Genomic DNA, 27,216 nt, shown 5'->3' with positions numbered 1-27,216 from the left:
TATGAGCAGGGGGGCTAAGGCTTGGAGCGGTCTGAAACCAACACTGATGCTACCCAGTGCCTCTTCTGGCACTAAGAAGAAACCAATGAATAACAGAGCCAGCAAGAATTGTCAGCCTCCCATTCTGCCATTCAGAATCATTGTTCCTAAGGCAGACCTTCTGGGTCATCTTCCCTTTCTCATTTGGCCATCCCCACACCGATCTGTCCTTCCTTACCCCTAGTTAACTTTTCCTTCCACTGCTTCCCGGCTGTTTAACCCTTCCCATGGTAGACCTACCCCCCAAGCTTTTCTGTTCTGAAATCTCCGTTTCATGACAACAACCCCCTAAATTCTCAGCCTCTTCATAAATCTCTGAGCCTCCACTTCCTGTGCAAGAGGCTGGCTTTACTTAAGACTTCTTCACTTCTGCTAATCCTTCCACATGTCTGGGGAGAAGAGGGAAGGAGTCTCCAGTCTCAGGGGCCCCCCCAAGGTCCAAATGCAGACAACCGCGTCTCCACACACACACCAACCTTTGAGAATCACACTATCTTGTCATACAAGACTCTACCCTCCTCAATGTTGTCACAAAATGACCTCTCCTCTTTTCCAGCAAGGACTTTGGTGTGGCTGTGCCTGTATCCTCTGCCCTCTCACCTGCATCCTCAATTCCTTCATCCTTTAGGCCTATAAGGCCACCAGCCATCAGTCCCCTTAACGGTGCCTCCATGAAGATCTCTAACATCTTGCCTCTCTCATGCCCCAACTGCCCTCCAGAGAGCATGAGATCATTTGATGGCCTCAAATTCCCACCCTGTCCACCCTCCTCCCCACTGCCATCATTCCCTCACACATGCACATTCTGCATCCTCCCTGTCTTCCCTTCCTGTCTCTTCTGTTAAAGACCAACTGCTGCTTGTACTCATGGTTATTTCTCCAGTCCCTCCTCTCTCCTCTGGGACCTGCTCCACCAGCCATTGCCTCTCCATAAGCTCCTCACCTACAGTGTCAAACATGGTCCTGTTGCTTTCTTCCAGGCGACTGTCCCTTAGTCCTTCCCTTCCCCACTCTTCCTCCCAGCCTCCTGTTACCTGCCTCTCTCTCCTTACTGCACTCATGGAGTAGTGGTCCCTGATTCTGCTACCTCAGTAAAAGCCTTTCTTAACTGTGGAATAGCAGCACCCTTCCTGTCAAGCATACACTTAACAAATATAAAGTGAACACCACCTAAACAGGCATAGCATATATGTGCTACAGTGGTGAACACACCAGGCTGACTGTTTACTGGAGTCTTTAGACATTTAATCAAGTATTCACACACCAGAAACTTGCAACTGTGATAACTACCACCAAGGAGGAGTACCAAGCACCATGAGAATCCATAATATGGACTGACCTAGTCAGAGAAATCAGGAAAGAGGTCTGTGACTAAGTGAGGCTTCAGTTAAGATCTGCAGGTTAAATGAGAGGTCACTTAACCAAGGAAAGAGCCAAAGCATGCCCTGGAAAAATGGACAAGTTTATGGCAAACCATTTTTAACAATCGGTCTAAATAGGAATTGCAATCCTCTTAAGTCTTCTTGCCTCTGCTTCCAAGATTGATCTAGTTGGGCATGTGAGTCAGCCCAGGCCATCTGGAGTCTTTCTTCAGAATTTCTGAATTTTTTGGTGTTTAATAAGGCCTACCTATTTTTTGGACTAATCATATATACAGTTTTAATTTTAAAATTAGTTTAAAACATCAGTAAGGAGAAGAAACGAATCTTCCAAACAGAATAATTCCGAATAATATACTACATATTATAATATATATCATATGCTCCCCCCCTCCAGGGGGTGGAGCTTAATCCCCCCTCCCTGACTATGGGACTTAGAAACTCACTTTCAAGGGTGCCTGCGAAGCACAGTCGGTTAAGTGTCCAATTCTTGGCTTCGGCTCAAATCATATCCTCAGGGTGGTGGGATGGAGCCTCATGTCCAGCCCCACATCAAGCCCCTTGTGTGGAATCTGCTTAAGATTCTCTCTCCCTCTCCCTCTACCCCTCCCCCTGCCACTTGCACTCCTCTCTCCCTAAAATAAATAAATAAATCTTTAAAAAGAGAAAAAGAAAAAGAAACTCATTTTCCAAGAACAGAATATAGAAAGGGGGGGGGGAAGCAGCCTTACAGTAGAAAGACCTGGTAGATATAGCCTTAGCCAAGTGATCAAAGTTAACATCACCTGTGATAGTTCATGTTGCGATCATGTATCCCCTGATATAATGGAGTGAGCAGGGCACTTCACCTCCGTGGTACTCCTTTCCAGTTTAATCGTAATGAAGGCATCAGAGAAACCCAAACTGAGGGATGTTCTCAAAATGCCTGCCAGTACTATTCAAAACTGTCAAAGTCATAAAAAAAATTTTTTTTAATTTAAAAAAAACAAGAAAACAAAACAAAAACAAAGACAGAGAAACTGTTACAGACCAGAGGAGACTAAACATGAAGACTAAACGTAATGTGGTATCCTGAATTGAATCTTGGGATAGGAAAAGAACATTAGTGAAAAAACTGATGAAATCAGAATAAAGTCTGGAGTTTAGTGAAGAGTGACGTACCAATGTTAACCTCTTATTTTTGACAAATGTATCATAATTATATAGGAAGTTATTGTCAGAGGAATGAAGGGTATCATCATTAGAGGTGAAGGGTATATGGGAACTCTCAACACTATCTTTGCAACTTTTCTACAAATCTAAAATTATTCCAAAATTAAAAAAAATTAAATCTGTAGGCAAAAATGAACCAAAATAAAATAAAATGAAAAACAGAAACTAGAGACACAGAGAAAGACTTGATAGTATTTGGTTCCTGTTCCATCTGCCAGTCATCTCCCAGGTTTGGTACCATGGGCCAAAAACTCTGCCCTTCTTTCCTCAGTGAATTCAACTGGGTTTCTTTCACATGCCATTCCATTTTAGTTCTCACACTATCACCACAGTTTATCTCCACTCCCTCCTCCTCTCTCTGTGGCCTGGTTTCTTTCCCCTCTTCTCTATGTCTTTCTTTCCTCTTTTTTTAAAAAAATATTTTATTTATGTATTTGAGAGAGACAGAGACAGAGCATGAGCAGGGGGGAGGAGGCAGAGGCAGAGGGAGAAGCAGACTCCCCGCTGAGCAGGGCCCGACATGGGGCTGGATGCCAGGGTCCTGGGATCATGACCTGAGCGGAAGGCAGCTGCTTAACCGACTGAGCCACCCAGGCACCTCTTGTCTTTCTTTCCTTTTAACAAACTTCATTTATACAATACAGTATTGTCAACTATAGTCACCATGTTGAACATTAGATCCTCAGACTTTGTCTTCTAACTGAAAGTTTGCACCTTTTACCAATCTCTCCCCATTTCTCCCATCCCTCACCCCCTGGTAACCAGCATCCTACAAGTTTCTATGTGCTCAATTTTTTTTTTTAAGATTCCACATGTAAATTTAATAGAGTGCAGCATCCGTCTTTCTCTCTCTGGGCTATTTCACTTAAAACTATGCCCTCCAGTTTCAGCTATGTTGTCATGAGTGGCAGGATTCCCTTCATTTTTAAAGCTAAATAATATTGTTTTATTATCTATCTATCTATACCACATTTTCTTTATCTATTCATCTGTTGACAGACACAGATTGTCTCCATGTCTGCTTTTGTCAATATTGCTGCAATTAACATGGGGTACAGATATTTCCTTGAAATAATGAGCTCATTTCCTTCAGATATATACCCAGAAGTGGGATTGCTGGATAATGTGGCAGTTCTATTTTTGATTTCTTGAGGAACTTTCATATGTTTTCCATAGTGGCCATACCAGTTTACATTCCCCCCAACAATGCACAAGGGCTCATTATTTCTCCACGGCCTCACCAGTATTTGCTATCTCCTGTTTTTTTTTTTTCTTTTGTTTTTTGATAATCGACATCCTAATAGGTGTGAGGTGATATTTCATTGTGATTTTGATTTGCATTTCCCTGATGATTAATGATGTTGAGCATCTTTTCCCATACCTGGTGCTCATTTGTATGTCTTCTTTGGAAAAATATCTGTTAAGGTTCTTTGCCCATTTTTAAATTAGGTTAAATTATGGCTTTTTTGCTTTTAAGTTGTATGAGTTTCTTGTATGTTTTGGATATTAACTCTTTAACAGATATGTGGTCTGCAAATATTTTTTCCCATTCCATAGGCTGCCTTTTTATTTTGTTGATTGTTCCCTTTGCTGTTTGTTTTTGCTTTTGTCACCTTTGCTTTTGGCGTCAACTCCAGAAGATCACTGTCAAGACCAATCTCAAGGAGCTGACTCTCCATGTTGAAGTTCTTCTAGGAGTTTCTGGTTTCAGGTCTTCCATTCAAGAATTTAGTCCATTTTGAGTTGATTTTTGTGTGTGGTGTAAGCTAGTGGTCCAGTTTCACTCTCTTGCATATGGATATCCAGTTTCCCCAATACCGTTTATTGAAGACACGATCCTTTCCTCACTGTATATTCTTGGCACCTTTGTTGAAAATTAATTGACAATATACACATGGGTTTATTTCTGGGCTCCTTATTCTGTCCATTGAGCTATATGTCCATTTTCATGTCAATACCTTACTGTTTTGATTACTAAGCTCTGTAGTATAGTTTAAATTCAGGAAGTGTCGTGCCTCCAGGTTTGCTCTGCACCTCTTCCCTTTGATCACTGAGATCATCAGCTATACCCTAGTTTCAAAATCTAATGGAAACCTGTCATACCTTACCTTATTGTGGTATTTTTATTCTGGTGACAATTCTCATCTTTTTAAAAGGATTTTATTTACTTACTTTTGAGAGAGAGAGAGAAAGAGAGCACACAAGCTGGAGGAAGGGGCAGAGGGAGAAACAGACTCCCTGCTAAGCAGGAAGCCTGATGCAGGACTCCATCCCAGGACCCTGGGATCATGACCTGAGCCGAAGGCAGATGCTTAATCGAACGAGCCACCCAGGTGCCCGAGGACTCCCATTCTTATAGCTGCTTCTTTCCTTGACTTGTGTAATAATACATTGGACACTGCTCTCTTGTTCAGTTCTTCTTGTCAGCTGCTTCTTCTGTTAGCCACCCCTTCACAGACCCTCTTCTCACAACATGTTCTCCATAGGTGACTACATCCATTCTCATGGTTCCACATAACCACCCTTATTCTGGTGGCTCTGAAATATTTATCCTCAGCTCAACAGTCTTTTCTGAGTTCCAGATTTTATATTCAACCACCTGCTAGACATCCTCATGTGGTCATCTCACATAGATCTTAAACTCATCATTTCCAGAATCAAATTCATTATTATCTTATCTCTCTCCTCACAAACCTGCTCTTCCTTTGTTTCCCCAACTTTAAGAATAACATCACTACTATATGACCCAAGAACATGGAAACTGTCTTAGAATCCTATGTCACTACTCCTTCTAGTCAGTCTGTAATTTCTCTCATGTCTTACTCCTCTTTTCTAATCTTATTACCACTTAGTTTAGACTCTCATTACAGTATAAGCCGGGCAACTGAAACTAACTTCTATTTGGTCTTCTTTGATCCTCAGTATTACAGCCCTAATGATGTTGATGTCACATAACCTAATCATTTCATTTCCTGTATTAAATAAAGCTTTCCATGGCTCCTCAGAGCCTGGAACCTTTGTATGACATATAATATCCTCCATGATTTGGTCCCATTTACGTTTCCTGGTTTCTCCTTTCAAACTAGCCTATATGCCCTACACTCCAGCTAACTCAGTCTACTCAGGAACACCACCACTACCACTTATACACCAACCTCCATCACCAGAAACTAGTTTCTTTCACGCTGTTGTGATTTTGAACATGGTGCTGCTGTTTACTCTGCCCGAAAGTCTTTTCTCCCGCCTCTCCATTTGCTATGCTTCTACTCGTCCTACAAGATCCAGTTCCAGTGTCATCTTTGTGACACCATTGGCTGACATCCCAACCCTGGACTGGATGAGGAATCCCCTCTATGTCCACAATCCCATACTTTCCTCTATCATTATGCTCCCCAGTGCCAATTTGCAGATCTGTCTTCACAACTTACTCTTCAGTCATATCTTAACTATGCACTTTAAGTATAAAGCTGGCACATCGTGGGCATTTGCATGAGTCTTCGGTAGATAAAGGAAGCAAGAAAATACATTAAGTTCTCCCATTTGAAAAACTCTGCCTCCTAAAATACCTGTCTACCCTCCCCCTGCTATAGGTCTCTCTCCTTGCCTGCAGTCAAGCCTCTTTAAAGAGCAGGTTGTACTCCAAGTCTTCAGTCCCTCACTCATTCTTTTACTGAGAGCTGACTAGTTTCCACCCCTACCACTCCACCTACCCTACTGTCCCCAAGGTCACCAGCAGCCTACCTCTGGCCAAGTCCAGTGGATACTTTTCAGTCCTTACTTCTCTGGCCTCCTCTGTGTCATTCAACCCTTATGACCACTCCCTGCATTGTGACTTCTTTCTTGGTCTTTCCCTTGACTTCAGTGGCACCACTTGCCTCCCTTTCTTCCTTCTCCCTCTCTAGCCACTCCTCACTTTTCTTTGAAGGCTATTCCTCCTCTTTTCATCCTTTAAGTGTTGGAGCTTCTCAGGATCTGTCCTAAACACCCTTCTCTTCCCAACATACATGCTGCCCCTGAGCAATCATATTCGCTACCTTAACTTCTCTTACCATTTGTCACATTTACCATGTAAGGCAACCCAAACCTAAGGTGACACCTCATTTTCCCAATGAGAAAATCCGAAAAGCTTTTTGAAAACTTATACCTTTAGGGATGAGTATGAAACAGTCAAAAGTCTATTTCTATTAGTTAATTTACTACGCATACATTTAAATTCATATATCATATAAAATAAATATTGATTTATAAATTTTGTTTTTTCTTTTTAAAAATTTATTTATTTATTCATTTATTTAAGAGAGAGAGAGAGCAAGAGCGGGAGAAGGGGCAGAGGCAGAGGGAGAAGCAGGCTCCCCATGGAGCAGGGAGCCCAATGTGGGGCTGGATCCCAGGCCTCTGGGATCATGACCTGAGCCAAAGGCAGATGCCAGGTGTCCCAAATTTGCTTTTTTCTATTCTCATAATTCGTTAACCATTTTATGCATACTTTCAACATGTATCTCCAAAGCAGTGCTTTCTTATTATTAGGGTCACTTTTAGCCATCTTACCCATTTTTTCAGAATTGATGACCTTCTCTCCAGTCCAAGTGAAGAGTTTGGGAGAGGACACAGCACAATTTGAATCCACATATGATTCAGTCACTGGAAACTTTATCCCAAGTCACAAGGGCCATTTGCATCACACTAAGGCAGCTAGTTTTTGGCCTGCATCCTGCAAGAGTATGTTCATGACCTCTAAAAATCACTTAATGAATTACTGCCTTTTAAAAATAATTTTAATTGTTAATTTTTTATTGAAGTATAATATTCATACAGGAAAGGACATAAGTCATGTGTTCAGCTCAATAAATTATCATAAAGTGAAACAACCATATAACATCACTAAGGTCAAGAAATAGAACACTTCCAGTACCCCAGAAGCCCCTCCTAAGTACTACTGTATTACTTTTTAAAGCAATCTTTAGAAAGCATATTTAGAGACATCCAACACATGCAGTTGTGAGGTCATACTACCAGGAATAGTTGCCAAAGCCGTGTTAAACTTCTTTGACGACAGATTCTGTGGCAAGTGACCTACACAAGCATCCAAGATAGCATTGCTGAGGACATTTCAGGTTAATCCATCTTGCCCAAACAGTAAAAATAGCACTTACTGAGCACTTACCATGTGCCAGGTACATAGTACTTTACATATATTAAATAATTTAATCCTTTAGCCCCACTTTATAGATGAGAAAACTGAGGCAGAGACAAGTTAAGTAATTTTTCAAAAGCCACGAAGCTTGTAAATGGCAGAGTCTGGACCCCAAGCCAGGAAGTCTGGCTCCAGAGTCCACAAGCTTAGTCACCATACCATACTGCCCTATCCAGTGGTTTGTTGTTCAAAATAAATGAGAGCAAACCCTGTAATATGAGAGACTTTGTAAGGACTCAAATATAAGGTTACTCCCTCTTTCCTGAGGGAAGATTTTGGAAAAACAAAAAAGCAAAACCTCACCCTATATTCAAGCTTATACGGTATTTGCAGATGACTCCCAAATATTTATGCCCATCTCAGACCACTCTTCTAAGCTACAAAACTACCTACCCTGCAGGCGCGTCAAAGTCGGCAGCCCAAAGCAAAAGTCATCATCTTTCTATGTAAACCCCCTACAAGCTACTCCTGCTCCTTTTATCTAGCACAGCAAAAGTCACTACCATCCACCCAGCTACCCAAGCCAGAATCCTGGATGTTTTCAAGGACTCCAACTTCTCCTTCACTTCTCCCTTTCAAAATCACAGCCCCTTCTGTTTTAACTGAAACTTTCTTTTCTTTTCCCAGAGTTCCTGATTTCTTTGTACCATTTGTATACCTCTCAAATCCAGAATACCTTTGGACTCACAACCTACTCAGAGCCATAAGGAAGGACAGAAGGGGAAGGGCCAAACTCTTCCAGTTCTTTGATACTCTCCAGCTCTGTCTGATTTCACATCTTCCCATTTTCTCTCCCAAGTTGACCCTCAAGACCCTTCCCCACTCCCTGCTTAGCTTCCAACTCATTTTCCTTTTCTGGGGACTGTACCCTGAGTTAGACCAGCAGCTGCAAATCTCTTCCTTCCAATACCTTCCTTCCAATCTCTAGCCTCAAATTTGGGATGAGAGAAGAGGGGAGGTAAAGAGGGCTAAGCAACGAAGAAGGGAAAAGGGATAGAGCACAAGATAAACAGAAGTGACTAGGAGGGTATGGAAAGATTAAGATGGAAGAAGAGGATGGGGAAAGAGGAGGACAGAGAAAAGACGGAAGACAGAAGGAATGGAAGACAGAAGGTAGGACGAAAGGGGGAGGAGGAGGAGACAGGGAGAAAGGGAAGTGAGAAGGGGTTGGGGAGAAAAGAGAAGAGAAGGGCAGAAGCGGATGGGGAGATGGGGAAGGAAGCCGGGTGTAAGAGAATGGTTGAGAAAGGAGGTGAGGAGAATTTGATAGACAACAGGCTGGGGGGAGAGGACCGAGGACAGGGGATGGGAAGAAAGGGGTGGAGAGAAAAGGGTGAGGAGAAGGGGATGGGGAGAAAGGGAGAGGAGACGGAGAGAAAAGGGTGGGAGGGAGAAGGGCTGGGCAAGAGGGAGAACAGGACGGTGAGGGAGAAGAGGGATGATGGGGGAATAGGGGCTGGGAAAGAAGATGGAAGAAGGGGACTTGGGAGAGAATGTCGAGATCGGGATGGGAGGAGGGGGCCGGGCGAAGTGACCGAGAACGGGGACGTGAGGAGCGCGCGGCGCTCGGGCCGGATCCGGCGCCGGGGACTGGGGCCGGGAAGTCGAGGGGCGGAGGGAGGACGAGCGGGCGGTGGGGGGGCCGCGGAGCGCGGGTGGGGGCGGGGGCGGGGGCTCCGCGGGCGGAGGGGCGGGGGCTCGGGTTACCGCGCGGAGGGCGGGGGAGGGGAGGGGAGGGGGCGCGGGGCCGCGGCGGCGAATCTCGCATCCTCCGCGGGGCGGCTGTGGAGGAGGCGGCGCCCCGGCGGCGGCGGCGGCGGCGGCGGGGGAAAGACGGACCGACGGCCAGGGGCGCACGGACCGACGGCCGGCTGCCCGGAGCTGATCGCGGGCCCGGAGACAGCGGCGGCGGACGATGCGCGGCCCCAGGCCCCGCGCGGGCGGGCGCTGCCCGGGGGGCTGACCGCGGCCGGACGGCGCCCCAGGACCGGGCGAGGGAGCCCGCGCCGCGCGGAGGTCAGTGCCCGCGCCCGCCCGGCCCGTCCGGCCGCGCCCGCCCGGCCCGCTGGCCTCTCCCGGGCGGCGGCGGCGGCGGTGGAGCCGGGGGCTTTGTTCTGAGCCGGAGACAATGGGGGAGGGGGGGGCCTGGGCCTGCGGGACGAGGGCTAGCGTGAACGTGAGCGTGGGGGCAGGGCCTGGGGGTCTTTGTGTGCGTGTGTCATCGAGTCGGGTGTGCGGCGGCGTGGAAGTGTGAGGGGGGTGTGGGTGCGGGGTGCGGGCGGGGTGTGTGTTTGCTACTCCGAGTGTGAGTGCATCGGCAGAGTGTGAGTCAGTGCGTGTCACTGGAGGTTGTGTGTCCGTGTGTATCTGTCTGCTTGTGTGTGTATATGCGGTCTCTCCGAGGGTGTGGGGGTCAGAATGAGTGTGTGTCATGGTGAGCAAGTCCCCGTGAGGGTGTGTGTGTGTGTGTGTGTGTGTGTGTGTGTTGCCTGCCTCTGTGGGAGCCATGTGTCAGAATGTGGAGGACGGGTGTGTGACAGAGACGAAGTGAGACAGAGACAAAGAAACTAAGGGGGAGAAGTAAAGAGAAACAGGAGATACAGGCAAAGCCTGAAGTGGAGGTGGGTCACCCAGACTGAGGTGCTTTGAGTTTGTGTCCAGGATGCCTAGATCAGAATCTTGTTCAGGGGACAGAGGGAGGTCACCGCAGGCCTGGTCCCACGTGGAGGGGGTGGGGAGAGGGAGGTCTAGAAGCACAATGAACTCAGTGTGGCGTGGGTTGGGCCCACAGCCATGGGGTCATAGGCCAGAAAAATATTGTTACTTATGTCAACTCCTCAAATACTCACAGGGGACACAGTCATAGCCCTACTCAACCCACAAGGGACACAGTCCTAGGAAACACACACCCACAAGAAATGCCTTCACGGCCAACACGCACCTCCAGAAAGCAGCGTCAGAGCTAACAACACACACCTACAGCTGATGCTCTGAGGACAACACACACCCACTGCAGAGCTCGTGCAGCCAACACATTCCCACAGGTTTACTGTCAAGGCCAGAGCATACCACGGGAGACACGATTACTGCCAGCACCTCCCTGGAGACACTGGCACAGCCAGCCCATCATCTAGGTTATACTTCATCAGAGCGGCCCCAGAGACCTGACACTAACAGGAGGCTGTGTTGCCATCACCCTTACCACACACTCGCTTGTACAACCTGCAAGAGACACACTTTCAGGTGACATGAGTACACCAGGAGTTAGCTGTCCCAATTGCTAAACAAGTTCCCATTAACTTATGATGCTCACGCCATGACTCCTTCTCATCCATAAACCTCCCAGGCTTAACCTCTTGTTCCCTGAAAACTGGAGACCTGGATCAATCTTTCCCTCACCCTATATCCTGCCATGATTCTAAGTGTCCTTCTAATATCCCAGCCTCACAGTTTCTTGAGCTCCTTAGCTCCAGTTATGTTCTTCTTCCCTCCCAGGACCACTTTGTAGAACTGGTCCATCTCTAAAATTGTAAACTACTCCATTCTACTGTCTGCCAGTAGCTTCCTATGTCCCCCCAGCTCTCAGATGCCCTCACTCCCGTTACACTTACTCTTCAACCTCAAATACCCTCTTGCCCTTGACATCTTTGCTTTTTCCTGACCTTGCCCTTTCTGGCTTTGTACTTTCCTTCCAGTTTACACGCCCAGGACTATCCCTTCAGACACTCCTTGGCCACTCTTTGTCCCATTGTCCTTGAGCCCACCCATCCCACAAAGCTTCAGCCCAAATTCTCAATCACACCAAGTGATGCTTCTATAAATTCCATCTTCAACTGACCCTCCATAAATAAATAGATGAAAATTTTTCTATTTTCTTCATACCCCTTAACCTCACATTCCTCACCCCATTGTTTACAGCAGATTAAATAGTCAATCCACTGGTTCATTCATTCAGCAAACCCATGTTAAGTACCTCCCCTGTGCCAGGCAGTGTGGTGGGTGCTGGCATTACAAGGGTGAATGAAATGGACATGGTCTTTGCCCTTATGGATCTTATAGGCTATCCGGTGAGCGCTGTAACATGGCAGTATACAGCAAGGAAAACTAAGCCAATGTAGGGGGGTCAGAAGAGGCCTTCTGGAGGAAATGATGTTTAAGCTTAAGCTTGATGGATAAATGTGGAGATGATGGATAAATGTGGATAAAGGTGGAGATGAGGTGGACTGGGTGGGGTATATTCCAAGCCATGGGAGAAAGCATGGAAAAGCCTACCTGCAAAAAGTATTGTATGTCTGACAGGTAAAGCAACCCAGTGATCCTGGCACTAATAGCATGATGTGAGGAGAGGGGAGAAAGTCTGGGAGAGGTGGATAGACAGTTAGATCATGCAGTTCCTGTAGGTCACAGGGAAAAGATTATCTAACCCCAAAATAATGGAGAGTTACCTAATCATTTGAAGCTACTGTGTGATATGATCAGATCTAGTTTAGAACTACCAGTCTGATAGTGTGGAGACTAAAGGGCAGGCTCTGAAAGGGAGGATGGTTGGCTGTTGCAGGAAGCCAGGAGGAGAGAACACTGGCCTGAACTGGAGTGGTGGCAGCAGAGGAGAAAGCAGATGGTTTCAAGAGTTGTGTAGGCAGCAGGGTCAGCACGGCTCCGTGGCAGAACGGACGTGGAGGTTGAAGAAGGAGGCAGTAAGAGTAGATAACCTGGTCTCACTCACTGAGAAAAGTGAGACCATCCAGTTTGAATTCCCTCAGCTTCCTATCTCCTTTCTCAAATTTTATCCACATTCTCCTCAATCTTTTCTCCTTTCCTATAATTATGAAGAGGTGTCTCTTCTATTTAGGACCAGTTTATCCATCCCCTCCCGCCTCCATGGGGACCTCACTCAACTAATTATGCTGTATCTTATCCATGTCTCCAGTTTCTCCCTTTATACCCCTTTCTCCTGTGAGCACACACGGAGCCTTCAGTCTCCCCTGCCTCCCTTAACTCGGTAATCCCCAGTGAGCTAAGCACTAAGGGGATTACCGACCACTTGGTGTGGTTGAGAATTTGGGTTGAGACTTTGTGGGATGGGTGGGCTCAAGAACAATAGGACAAAGAGTGGCCAAGGAGTGTCTGAAAAGTGATCTCTTACTTCGCCTCGTTGTAAAAGGGTCTTCTGCATGGAGCTGTTCCCACTTCCCCTTTCCTGCCCTTCCAGTATAATGGCTCTCCTAAGAGAAAGTGACTTCTCACCTGCCAAAACTAGAGTTTTTTTTCAAAAATCTTCAACTGCTGGACTCCTTGGGATGGTCTGACATTGTCTTACGGCTTCTGAGCCACCATTTTATTCTGTCCACATTTAGTGAGCTCTCAAGTGCTAACCACACTGCTAGGTGATGGGAATACTATGAGAGAAGACACTACTCCTACCCACAGGAAGTTTAAAGCTCAGTGGAGGAGACAGGCAGATAAACAGATGATTACAATAGGATGGAGTCTGTGCATCTCTCTTCCAGAGCTCCTCCTTGCTGTTACTTCTCACTCACTTTGAGGGCTCCTTTGGGGAGCCCCTAAATGTTACTGTTCCTTAGGGTTCTGCCTTGGATCTTCTCATTTTCTCACTCTATACACTCCTCTAGATGATGTATCTTATTCATTTCCATGGCTTTGTCACCTTTATAGGCTGATGACTCTCAAATATCTACTTCTTCCAGACCTCTCTTCTGACCTCCAGACCTCCGTATCTGCTTCCTACCTGATCTTTGCTGTATAGCTCACAAGCCCCTAAATGTCCAAACCTGAACTCATTCCTTCCTCCCCCAAACCACCATCTCTACTCAGTTATCAAGCTACACATCCAGAAATTAACTGCAGCCAATTCCTCCTCCACATGTCTTTTTCCAACCTAGAAATTCACCAGAACCTGCTGGTCCTACCTCCTTTCCACCTGTCTCTGGCATCCCATCCCCTTTGCTCCGTGGCCACAGCTACTGCACTCACCTCACCATCCTTCCACATAAATTACTGCAAGAGTCTCCTACCTTGTCTCCCTAGACTTCTACTCTTCCCTCTCCAGTCCATTCTTTTCATTGTAGTAAGAGAGATCTCTCTAAAGTGTAAGTCCAGCCATGCATTCTCTGCTCAGTATTCTGCAGTGTCTTTCCATTGTCTTGGGTGAACTCTATTTTATTGAGGCTTATGAGATCCCTCAGGACCTGACTCTCCCCAAGCCCCCCAGCCCCATCATCTGTCTCATTTCCCTACCTTCCTCACATTGCAAGTTCTAGCCATACTGAATTCCTTATAGTTCCTCAGAGACACTGTATTCTTCCATGCTTCTGGCCTTTAGGTCATACCGCTCTCTGCCCAAAAAAGCCCTTCACTGCCCTCTTCTTCTGGCTAGTCCCTTCCCATCCTCAGATCTAGTCTCAAACCCTGCCTTTCCTGACTCACCAGGCAGGCTTGGGATCCTCTTGCCTCTTGTCATTGCCTCTTCCCTGTTCTGTGTCTTTGACTGGGCTGGGGCCTCTTGATGGCAGGGTTGCGTATTATATTCATCATGTTCCCAGGGGCCCTCTACATTCACATTCATGGCAATGAACAAATGAATGAATAAATGAGGCCCCTCACTGCACATATCTCACCCTCATTCACTCTTCAGAAGACTGACATCTGGTCTCAGTAGCCTACACAATCGAGACATTTCCACACATACCCATGTATCCCACTGGAGGCCCTTCCCCTCCCCTCCCCTCTCCCACAAACTATCCTTCCTCAGCCTTTGTCCTCCTCTCTGTCTTTCACCTGGGCTTCTCTTTTCCTGCATATTCTTCCTCTCTTTCTCTGTACTTTATTTCTCTTTCATTCAGTTTGGCAAATTATTTAAGGAGCACCAGAAATTTGCAAGTCCAAATGTATTGCGCCAGGTGCCTATTGGGGTTTCTGGGGGAGAGGAAAATGAGGAAGCTGTGACCTGCCATTAGGCCACAAGGCACTATAGTGCCCACCATCTGCTCTGCTCCACCAAGCCCCCTTCCTGGGAGGTGCTGTAGGCTGCTGCTCCTCCCTCCAACACCCCTCACACACTCCCACTCTGGGCCCTCCCAAATTCTGGCACCCTTTGTCCTGCCCCCTCCCCGTATCAGGTTCCCAGACACTTGTGCCCTCTTCCTCTTCCCTATCCAGTCTATCAGTGGTAACAGAAGCAAGACTGGACCCTCTGATGCCCTGGGACCTGCAAGCAAAAGCCCCTCCCGGGGGTTCATGCTGTTGGATCCCATCTTCTTCCTGGCTTCCTGCTGCCTGCCCTGTCCTTCGGCTACAGGGTCCATGTTTCCTGGGTAACCCTCTCACTTCCAAGAATTTTCAACTACTGACACTTGGGGCAGGGGGACTACTACTCAGTTCCTGTGTCCCCTGGTGAGAGAATACCTCCTCCCATCAGTCAGCCTGGAACCCCCCAAGTGTGAGTCAGGATGCCCCTCTGTGTTCGCTTGGCACACTAGAATGTCCTTGTTTACCTTTCTTTCTCTAAGCTGCTCATAGAAGGAGCTGTTATCTCTCAGAGCCTAGACGGCACCACCCTTTTGGTTGGTGAGGAAGAAGGAAGGGAAGGAGGAAAGAGGCAAAGAGAGGGGTGGAGCCTACCCCTCTGACCTTCCAGCCACATCATCTGCCACCTGGGTGAACTTAGCTTCTCTGAGCTCCCCTTTCCTTGGGTGAAAATGGAGGTAACATTAAGAGAGTTGTTTGAGAATTCAGAAAGAAGACAACTGTTAAGTATTCAACTGTTATGTTACTTAATTTTACTTCTGACATCTCAGTCTCTCTACTCATGTTCTGCCCGTCAACCTCTCACCTCCCTACACTTGTTCTTCCCTCTTGATATCTCTGGGTTGCTGCTATATTCTCACCTCCTCTGCTTGCTCAGCCTCGCCGGCCTCCTCTGCAACCCAAACTCTGATTGTCAGGGTCAGACCTTAGGAAGAGGCCCCTGCTGCCCATCACCACCCCACTTGCTTCCTCACCCTTGTGTGAACACCACAAAGGCAGGGACTCCCATCTGTCCAAGTCACTGCTATATCTCTACTTGTTAGTATGATGGTTGGCCCATCTTCAATAGATATTTGTTGAATAAGTCAGTTAATGAATCATTTCACATGCATGCCCTGAACTTGCCTCTCCCCATTTTCTCTTTGTATCCTAGAGACCTCCAAGCATCCTCTGGTCCCTTCTCCTGTCTCACCACCTGGCTCCATGCCCACCTGACCCTCTGCCTGGCCTGGCAGTTTCCTCATCACTGATCTCCTCTAACCCACCTTGTGCACATTGCCAGAGTTATTCTCCTATAGCAGAATTCTGCTTGTTCTCCTTCCCTGTTGTGTTGCCTGACCAGTGACATGATCCTTCATCAGAGCATTCCAAACCTTCCCGCAGAAAAGCAATATAGGGTAACAATGCACTAGCTTTGGAGTCCATTGGAGCTGTGTCCCACATCTCTCTGCCACCTGCTGAACCTCAGTTTCCTCACCTGTGAAATAACACTTGTCTGAGGGTTATTGTGCGTCTGCCGTACAACAATAGCAGCTGATATTTATTGAGCCCTCACTGTGTGCCAGGTGATGTGCTAAGTTTTTGGTAACATTATTTCATTTAACTCTCCTGTTAACCATATAAAGTGGGCACTTGAATCCCCACATTACAGAGGAGGAACCTGAGAAAGGAAACTCACCCAGGGCTACACTGTAAGTGGCAGAGTCAGAATTTGCACTGAAGTCTGTCTCACAGCAGAGCCCATCTTCTAATCATGTGTGTGCACTTACAGAACAAGAACTGTGGGCCAGACACCATTCGAACCGCAAACACAGTGTAGTAAGTACTATTATTGTCCCTATTTTATAAATGAAGAACTAGAAGCACTGAGAAATTGAGTGGCTTGCCAAAGGTTACACAGCTAGAAAGTGTGAAGCTGGGCAAAACACATTTGGTTTGGCCCCCGAGTCCACGTCTTCACTGCTACCCTGTCCTACCCTACTGTGATATATTGCCTCCCTATTATAGAAGCGCAGTGTGTATTGACGAATCACTCTATGCTGACATCTGGTCTATGGTGAGTTGTTGAGTTGATTTATTCCCTATCATTCCCCACTGCAGGAGGCTTGCACCCTTTGGACTCTCCTGAAACTATTCTCCCCAGATCTCCAGCAAACTCCTAACTGCTAAAATCAATGGCCACTTCTCAGCCCTCATCCTATTTCAAGTCTCAGCATCTCTGGACACTATCGATCCCTCCTTTCTTGTTAAAATACTTCCTCCCTTAACTTCTGTGATACTGCCCCCCTTTTTTTCTCCTCCTCCAAGAAAAATAAAGGTCTCCTCGGCCTGCCCTTTAAATGTGACTCCTCCGTAGGGTACTATCCTAGACTCTCTTCTCCCCCTGCACGTCCTAGCTGATGGGTCTCCATGCCCATGGTTTTCAGTTACCCCTGGATTTGTCCAAATCCCTATCTCCAACCCACATCTCTCTCCTAAACTCTAGACCTGCAAATCCAACTGTGCCTGGACATCACCACGTGGAGTTCCCAATGGGCACCTGAAAAATGGTTTCTCTCCTCTGTGGTACCCTAATGGCACCACTTTAGGAACTAGGCCAAAACCCTGGAAGTCAATCTGGACCCTTCCATTCCACCACCCTTCCCGAAGTGTCAGTGGCCAACCTCACCTCCTTTATCTGTGTCTTCTTGGTCCCACTGCTACTGATCTGGGCTGTCACAGACACCTCATACCTGGTCTCCGTCCTCCCATGGGTTCTCTTCTTCAGGCCTCCATTGTCTTGCTGGGATTCCCTCCCTTCAGCTCCCCTGTCACTTCTCCCTTTCTCCATCTCTCCCTTCTCCCTGCATCCCAGGTAGCATGGGGTGCATAGTCTTGGGATCAAACTGGGGCTGTGTTAACTCAGGAAAGTTGTTTCATGCTAAGCCTGTTTCCTCAGGGGAAGACAGGACACCTTCCTCATAGGGTTGATATGATTAAATGAGATACAGTCTGTGAACTGCCTGGCATAGAGCCCAGCACACTGTGTTCAGAAAACAGGCTTTCCCTCTGCTCGTATCTGTCCCCAGCCTCTCCCTGAAGTGGCTCCTGCGTACCAGTCCTCAGGAGGGATGCAGCCCTCCCATGGGTTGTCTTAGGGATACCCTGGGAAGCCAGTTTGACTGCCTTCTCTTCTTTCCCCTTCCCTCCCTTCCTCACCCTCCTCTCCTCTCCATCCCCCCAGCACAGCTCTGCCTCCCACCTCTATTTATCTCCCTACACCTCTCCAGGCTAGCTGTAGCCGACTCTGACCTAGCTCCCCTCTCTGTAGTAACTGGCTCCTTCTCTCCTTTGCCCTTTGCCACACGTGCTCTCTCCTTTGTCACACTGGCTCACTTTCCCGCAATCTTGCCCCCAACCACCCCCACCAGCATTCTCAGTCTCTTCCTGTCCCCTTTATGCCTGGCCCTCCTTTTGCTTACCAAGGCTACCCTCTTCTTCTGCCACTTCTGCACCAATCTGCCTTTCTAGCCTCCCCCCACCCACCCTGTTGTCGTTCTGGTCCCTGCCCCTCCCTGGCCCTAGGACAGGAAGTTGAGGGAGGAGGACTGGGTGGTGCCAGCTCCCCCAGCCTGCTTCCCTTCTGTACCTCCGCCACTCCTCTACTTCCTCCTGGAGCACCCCTTCCCTTATGGCCCCCCTACTTTCCCCCCCAACCCACCTCTCTTTCCTCTCCCATGTTCCCCCTGCTCTCGGGTCCTGTAGACACACAGGCTGTGGTGGGGGGAGGATTGACATCACATTGCAGGCCCCAATGAACAGCCTCGCCCCTCCCCCTCCTAATGAGAACCAGCTGTGGTTCCAGAGGCCCAGATGTGGGGCTAGAGGGGGAGAGCAGGATGGAGCCAGAGGACAGAGCCACAGGACCTGGACAGTGAGGGCATGCAGCAAGGCAGAACTGGGAGGGAGAGAAGGAACTGATCTGGGGGCAGAAAGAAGACAGGTCTGGGCAGGAGACAGGTGGACAGCTAAGGCCAGATTTCGGGGAAGGGACAGGATAGACCTGGAGAGGGGAGGAGCAAGTGCTGGGGAAGAGGCAGTGAGAAGCATTGGACAGATGGGGAGATGGTGCTGAGAGGAGAGCTGGAGAGAGGATGAGACGGTCTCTGGAGAGAGTCTGGAGTGCGAGTTTGGAACTGGAAGCCCTGGAGCAGGAAGTGATGAGGCACAGTCCAGACAGAGGCCCCAGGGACCGAAAGGTCACAGCTGCAGCCACAGAGCTGACCACGAGTGCCCCGGCAGCATGTGCGAGAGCATGCCTGTGTGTGGGTGGGTCTTCGAGTGTGTGCGCGCGTGCCTGCTGCTGTGTCTGTGCACACGTGGAAGTGCATCTGTGTACGTGGGAGGGAGGGTGTATGTGATTGTGCCTGTGTGTATGTGTGCGGGAGGGTATCATGGGAATGTGCCTGTCCATGGGAGGCCTGTGAGAGAGCTGTCTTTCTGTGTGCACAAAAGCATGCCTGTGTGGGTCTCTGTGTATGCCTGCATGTGTGTGTGGGGGAAACAGGATCCATGGGAATGAATAACCCCAACTGTGTGTGTGAGAATACACTTCTCTGTAAGGAGGGATATCTGCAAATGTGCACTGGCTGCATATATGTTAAAGTGGCCCCTGTCTGTGTACGTATGAGTGTGTGTTGACTGTGCCTGTCTGTGTGTGAGTCTGTGCATCTGTGTATCTGGCTGTGTGTGGGTCTGTGACTTTGTGAGTATGCACCGTTGTGTGTCCACTGTGAGACTGTACTGGGGGAGTTTGCACCGGACAGGAACCCAGGTTGAGTGATGAGAAGGGCAGGGTCTACAAAGGTTGGAGAAGGGGCATCTGTCTGGGCCTGAATCCCTCCTCTTCCAGGCTGGTCATTCACCTGAGATTTTATCTCATACCGTTCATACAACCTTTCATTCAGAAAACATATTGATCACGTACCATACTCTCTGCTACACACAACGGTGAATGAGATACAATCCTGGCCCTCATGTAGCTGACATTCTGTCTCTGGATGGGGAGACAGAGAACTATAATACAGTAATAAATACATCGACCTCACTGTCCGTTACCTTCTCTCCCTACCAACCATAACTGTTTGCTCTCCATTGATTGATTAAATGAATAGGACCAACTCTAAACCCTGGACCCCCAACCCAGTCCCTAGGCCTACATCCCTGACCTGGGCCCCCGGGCCATCCCTGTACACTCAGCCTCTCCATCCACTGAGTCAGACCTATTCTTTTTCTGACCTATTTATCCCATGTGGCTGTTCCATGAGCTCTTCAGACTTGAGTCTCCAAGGACAGGGGTCTTAGTGCACACAGAGAACCCCAGAACTCTGAAGCCAGGATGAAGGGATCCATCTACCAGATGCTCAGCTCTAGGCTTTTTGCTTCCATTGCCTCTAATTCTCACAGAATCATATGGATTATCTCAAACTCTAGAATCCTTGCTCTTTTTATTGCCTCACACAGGTAGGAGAGATGGGGGTTGGAAGAGTAAGCAAGATGTCAGAAACTTCCTTGGGAGGACAGGAAGTCCTAAAGCAGAGCTAATACATAAAACCCGAGGACACACTTCTGTGGCCACAGGACTGACCACAGTGCCTCAGGGACACAGGCTCTCATTGTGTTTGTGCATGTCATCTGAGTTGGCATGTCCACAGACATTTTTGTTTGTGTCAGCATGTGAGTGTGGTGGCATATAATTAAAAGGCTCTGACCATGCATTCAGCACTGATTGCTTACTCACACTCTGCTGGATAGAGAGCAACTAAGATGCTGAACTTGCTGCCCTCAGGGGGCCTGCAATTCAGGGCTGCCATGCAGTTTATTGTCAGTGTGACCAATAGCAGTGGGAGCCCGGTAGAGGAGGTAGGTACTTCTGTAGGTGGGGGTAGAGAGATGTCACAGAAAATTCCACCGAAGTCAGGACATTTGAACCACATCTTGAAGTCTGAGTAGGAGATGGCCACTTGGAAAGGACGTTTAAAGGCGATCTCAGGACGAGAGAGTATTACATACAGGGCAAGGGGTGGGAAGGAACTTGGGGATGGCTTTAGTGTTGGGATGCTGTAGTGGGTGGAAGACAGTAAAGGTGGGGTGCACTGGAGAGGCAGCAGGGCTCAGATCAGGAAGATAGATTAAGGAAACCGTACTTCTATGTTTGGGCTAGAAGTTTTACACGTAGTGTCCACGAACTCCCTGAGACTGCACACACGGTCTGTATGTATGTGTATCTGCATTTTTGTTTCTGGAGAGGGGTGGCAGTTTTCTGCTGTCAGTAATGGGGAACCCATGGAAGCCTCTCTTCAGGAGTGATTTGGTGAAAGCTATGTGGATAGCTCTGGTCAGGAGGAGATGGGTCAGAGGGTCCAAGCCTGGAGGCAGGAGGAGCAGTTAGGGGCTACAATAGGGGCTATTGTAGGAATCAAAAGGAAAGGTAACAGTGCTCAGACTGGGACGGTAGCAGTGCAAAGAGAGGAAAGGGCAGACTTGAGACATGTCTCATTGAGATGGTCAGGTTTTGATGACTAACTGGAAATCAGACCGAAGAAAAGCAAGGAAGCAAGGAGAGCTTCTGAGTGGTGGTGCTGCTCACAGGATAGAGAATGGAAGAAGAAAATCAGCTTGAGGAGAGGGCTAGGGATATGCTGTGAAGAAGTCCAGTCTATAGCCAGCCATGTGTCTCCAGAGCTCTCCAGAGCTGGAGATGGGTGGAAATTGGAAAGGCGTCAGGCAATAGTGCATAGAAAACAATTGGTCCAACTGAATTGAAGGCACAGGAATGGATAAGATCACCCAGGCAGAATAGGGAGGAGAGTTGAAAAAGATGTGGCCTGGGACTGAGGCCTGAAGAGCACCAATTTTTAAGGGATGGGCAGAGGAAGCAGAACTTGTATAGGAAATTGAGGGGTGGACGGAGAAGTACAATGGAATCAAGAGGTGGGGTGTCACCATGTGAAGCCAGGAGGAGTAGGCTCCACGAAGCCAATGATCAGTGATCCAGTGTTTCAGAATGATCCAGTAAGAGGAAGATTTTTTTTTTAAGTGTTCATTGGATGTAGAGCATGGAGATGATCAGAAGCCTAGTGAGAACATTGTCACAGGAGAGGAAGCCTCATGGCATGGAGGGAAGAGGATGTGAGAAGTGGGAAACGGGGAAAATGAACCAGACTTTCAGAGTGGGCAAGCTCTCCACTGATTCTGCTCTCCCTCCTTCACTAAGGCCTTCATCTGGGGCGTGAGGCCTCTGCCCTCTTGAACTTATGCAGTATTTGAAACCCTGGCTCCCCTTAGCCTCAGAGGCACTATCCCTCTCTGGGTTTCTTTTTGTCTCCCTCTGTGGCCAGTTAAGGATACCTTTTTCCAGTTGATGGTTAAGGCCAGAAATGTGCCCATCACCCTTGACTTCTCACAATCCCTCATTTCCGGCCTTCAAGCAGTCATCAAACCCTGCCTGTTCTACCTCCTAAACCTCCTGCAGACCTATCCAGTTCTCACCGTCTTCATTGCTAACACTCATCCAAGTCACCATTGAAGCACCGCCATCACCTGGACTCCCACAGGTGTGTTACAGGGGCTGTCCTAAAATAACAGTCGCATGTGCGTGCCTTTGTTTTCCAAAGGGCACCTGTCTATGCGATCATCACAAAATGTCATATCATGGCACCTCTTCTTAAAATGCTTTTGTGGCTTCCACCTGCCCCTAGAAATAAATCCAAATCATCCGTATGGCTTGAGTCCCTGCCCCATTTCATACCCCCTCCGCCTAGCACTCTACACCTCTACGCCTCACACACATTGCCCCTACTCACCCGCAAACACTCTCAGCCCTTTCTTCACTGTAGACCCTAAGCCTTCCCACTGCCTTTCCCTCTTCTGAATGTTCTCTCCTTTCTATAACCCCCTTTTCTGCCCAACCTGCTTAGCCAACACCTACCCATTAGGTAGATCCTGACTTGTAGGTCATGTCCTCAGAGAAGTTCTCCCTGACTCCCTGACTATGGCCAGCCCCTCTTCTATATATGCCCTCAGAGCTGCCTGTACTTCTTACAGCCCTTATCACACTTCTAATTGTCCACTCCCTAGGCTGTGACATCCCTGAAGCCAGGGACTGTTTCCTTTAGTCATTGATGTGTTCCCAATCCCTTGTTGAATGGAGAGGGAAGTGGGGTTGAGGGAATATATATATATTCCTATCTATAGAAATTCCTATAGTTTCCTATTATCTAACTATCTGTATCGATAGACAGATAGATAATAGGAAAATGTTCAGCATATTTAAATGCTGATAGAAAGCTCAAGAACATGATGGTTAAAGGTGAAGGTTGATGATTCAGGTGAGGTTACCAAAAGCACGTGGTTATTAAGATATTAGTCCTGAATAAGAAGAAAAATGAGAAAGAACTGGCCATATTTTTAAGTCCAGACGCGAAAGGAAGGGAGTCCAAGGGCACTGAGACCTGAACAACAGGAACAAAACAATCTTCTGGGCATGGGGGATGGTTAGCGTGGGATGGGGACCTGCCAGAGAAAGACCGGACTGGGCCCTGAGGAGTTCTGAATCAGGAACTTCTTGGGTCCGAACTGGATGTGTGGCAGCACAAATGCCCTACGGAGGGGCTGAACATGCCGAAGCCTTGCTGTGGCTTAGGTCCCAGTCTCCCTGGACCATTGATTCCACCCCACCCCCACCCCCAACCACCATCATGACCTTTTTCCTCTGCTTTTCTCCCAGGTCAGGGAGCCTCAATTGGAGCCAGGGCCCAAGCTGGACCTGATGCAAAGCCTGAGATCAGGCTGGGCCTGGAGCCTGGCCCAGAGCTGGAGCCCGAGTCGTAACTGGACTGCCCCTGTCATGCAGAAGGAGGCGGGCACTGCACCTTCCTGCACTGGCATGCAGAGCTCCAGGCCCCTCCCCCTAGTACCGCTGCTGCTGCTGCTGCTGCTGCTGGGGGCCGGGGTGTCAGGTGCCTGGGGTCAGGCCGGGAGCTTGGACCTACAGATTGATGAGGAGCAGCCGGCAGGCACACTGATTGGGGACATCAGTGCAGGGCTGCCACCAGGCACGGCAGCACCTCCCATGTACTTCATCTCCGCCCAAGAGGGCAGTGGGGTGGGCACAGACCTGGCCATCGATGAACACAGCGGAGTGGTCCGTACAGCCCGTGTCTTGGACCGCGAACGGCGAGATCGCTACCGATTCACGGCAGTCACTCCTGACGGTGCCACCGTAGAAGTGACTGTGCGAGTGGCTGACATCAATGACCATGCTCCGGCCTTCCCACAGGCTCGGGCTGCCCTGCAGATACCTGAGCATACAGCTCTTGGCACCCGCTACCCACTGGAGCCTGCTCGTGATGCAGATGCTGGCCGCCTAGGAACCCAGGGCTATGCACTGTCTGGTGATGGGGCTGGACAGACCTTCCAGCTGGAGACACGTCCTGGTCCAGATGGGGCCCCCGTGCCAGAACTGGTAGTTACTGGGGAGCTGGACCGAGAGAACCGCTCACAATACATGCTGCAACTGGAGGCCTACGATGGTGGTTCACCCCCCCGGAGGGCCCAGGCCCTGCTGGATGTGACACTGCTGGACATCAATGACCATGCCCCAGCTTTCAATCAGAGCCGCTATCATGCTGTGGTGTCTGAGAGCCTGGCGCCTGGCAGTCCCGTCTTGCAGGTGTATGCATCTGATGCCGATGCTGGTGCCAATGGGGCGGTGACTTATGAGATCAACCGGAGGCAGAGTGAGGGTGATGGGCCCTTCTCCATTGACGCACACACAGGACTGCTGCGGCTGGAGCGGCCACTGGACTTTGAGCAACGGCGGGTCCATGAACTGGTAGTGCAGGCGCGGGACGGTGGGGCTCACCCTGAGCTGGGCTCAGCCTTTGTGACTGTGAACGTGCGAGATGCCAATGACAATCAGCCCTCCATGACTGTCATCTTCCTGAGTGCAGACGGCTCCCCACGAGTGTCCGAGGCTGCCCCACCTGGCCAACTTGTTGCTCGCATCTCTGTGTCAGACCCAGATGATGGTGACTTTGCTCATGTCAACGTTTCCCTGGAAGGTGGAGAGGGCCATTTTGCCCTAAGCACTCAGGACAGTGTCATCTACCTGGTGTGCGTGGCTCGGCAGCTGGATCGGGAGGAGCGGGATGCCTATAACTTGCGGGTTACCGCCACAGACTCGGGCTCACCCCCACTGCGGGCTGAGGCTACCTTTGTGCTACATGTCACTGATGTCAATGACAATGCACCTACCTTTGACCGTCAACTCTACCGACCCGAGCCCCTTCCTGAAGTTGCGCTGCCTGGTAGCTTCGTGGTGCGAGTGATGGCCCGGGATCCTGACCAGGGCAGTAATGGTCAGGTCACCTATAGCCTGGCCCCTGGTGCCCACACCCGCTGGTTCTCCATCGACCCCACTTCAGGCATCATTACCACGACTGCCGCGCTGGACTATGAATTGGAACCTCAGCCACAGCTGATTGTGGTGGCCACAGATGGGGGCTTGCCTCCTCTTGCCTCGTCCGCCACAGTCAGTGTGGCCCTGCAAGATGTGAATGATAATGAGCCCCAGTTCCAGAGGACTTTCTACAATGCCTCGCTGCCCGAGGGCACCCAGCCTGGAACCTGCTTCCTGCAGGTGGGTAAGTCCTGCACACAGTGGGATGCTGCTGTGGGCAGGAGTGAATTAAAGGGTCACAGGGGACCTCAAAACAGAAACCAAGCCTTGCAGGTGTATCTGTTTACGGTGACTATGTCAGAGGGTTTGATCCTAACCTGTGTGCTCCAAAGTCTGTGCGGAGGGTGAGGGCTCATGACAAGATGCGAAAACAGGGTACAAGAGGTGGGCCAGGTAAGGCAGTTGAGGGAATTAAGATTGGATCTACAGGAAGAAGTGTCCTGTGGTGTCAAGAAGTGAGAGACTCTACAAAATCTCAAAGCTGTTCTGAAAGGCAGAGATGGAGATTCTGTACACCCATGTGGCTCCTGCTCCCCAAGACAGATGCCAGCATTTATGGAGCCCTCATCCAGTGCCAGGCTCTGCTGGAAGAAACCGCCATCCCTCTCTGTGGAGCTGAGCCTTGATGAGACATTTGTGCTCAGGCACAAGGATGAGAGATAATAAGAACTATTAGTGAGACCCCATGTCCAGAGCAGGAAGGCCTCTCTGAGAAGGAGGTGGGAGCCCTGGACAGACTCTGGGAGCCACAGAGTGCCTGCAAGTCAGGCCTGGAGGAGACAGAGGGGGCATGAAACTGAAGAGGCAGGCTGAAGCCAGATTACAGAAGTCCTTGGACACCAAGCTTTAAGGGGGTTAGGACTTTACTTGGAAGGCAAAGGAGGTCACTGAACTTCTTTGAGACAGAAAAGGGCATGATCAGATTGTTTCATTTTTGTTTTGTAAAGGCTACATTTTTGAAACAGTTTTAGATTCACAGCAAAAGTGAATTGAGGACAAAGATTTCCCATATACCCCCTGTCCCCATTCATGTAACACCTCCCCCCGTTATCAGCATCCCCACCAGAGTGGTTCATTTGTTTCAACTGATGAAACTACACTGACATATAATCACCCCAAATCCCAAAAAATAGTTTACCTTAGGGTTCACACCTGATGTTGTACACTGTATAGGTTTGGACAAATGTATAATGCATATGTATAATGGACACATGTAGTGACATGCATTACGGTATTATACAGAGTAGTTTCACCATCCTAAAAATCCTCTGTGCTCTACCTATTCATCCTTCTCTCCTTCCTACAGATTGTTTTTTTGGGGAAGCTAACTTGCTTTAAGGGTGAGGGGTGGATTAGATCAATGGGTAAGTGACATATTCAAGAATTAACTTACCCACTATAAGCTTGGCACTGTGCTGGTCCCAGGGAACAAAGAAAGGACATGGTCTTGTTCCCAGGCAGGTCCCAGTCTAGACAGGGAGACACACCAGTAACTAGTGCTGCATCAGATGCCATATGAGGTGCTGTGGAAGCCCAGAGGAGGAGACCTTTGAAGAACCAATGAGACTCTGCCAAATGGATTATATAGAGTATATGCATGGGGATTCCAGGCCTACAGAAAGAGCTGCAGAACCCCATGATGTGTTCAGGTGACTCCACTGTTCAGGTTGGCCTCAAATATGCTGCTAAGAATTCAGAGAGCTGAGACAAAATAGTATACAGGGACCAGATTACAAGCTGGTCTAGACATTGCCTAATGTCCCCTCCAGAGGGCAAAATCACTCCCAGTTGTGAACCACTGATTTGTCTTAAAAATCACAGGGGACTGGGGCACCTGGGTGGCT

At 48.7% G+C, this 27,216-nt stretch overlaps 1 protein-coding gene across 1 annotated transcript in view; it reads left to right on the top strand.

Moving 5' to 3' along the window:
* The first annotated feature begins 9,020 nt into the window (after positions 1 to 9,020).
* Positions 9,021 to 27,216, top strand: part of DCHS1 (dachsous cadherin-related 1) — a 35,479-nt gene continuing 17,283 nt past the window's right edge. Inside the window, exons 1-2 of the mRNA XM_040630737.1 lie at positions 9,021 to 9,076; positions 23,639 to 25,552. Of these exons, the coding sequence (XP_040486671.1) occupies positions 9,026 to 9,076; positions 23,639 to 25,552 (1,965 nt within the window). The 5' untranslated portion in view covers positions 9,021 to 9,025. The remainder of the gene's footprint in view (positions 9,077 to 23,638; positions 25,553 to 27,216) is intronic.

Source organism: Ursus maritimus, unplaced genomic scaffold (assembly GCF_017311325.1).
Source record: "Ursus maritimus isolate PB19 unplaced genomic scaffold, ASM1731132v1 scaffold_16, whole genome shotgun sequence".
Lineage (NCBI taxonomy): Eukaryota > Metazoa > Chordata > Mammalia > Carnivora > Ursidae > Ursus > Ursus maritimus.
This window is presented reverse-complemented; position numbering and strand designations above follow the sequence as displayed.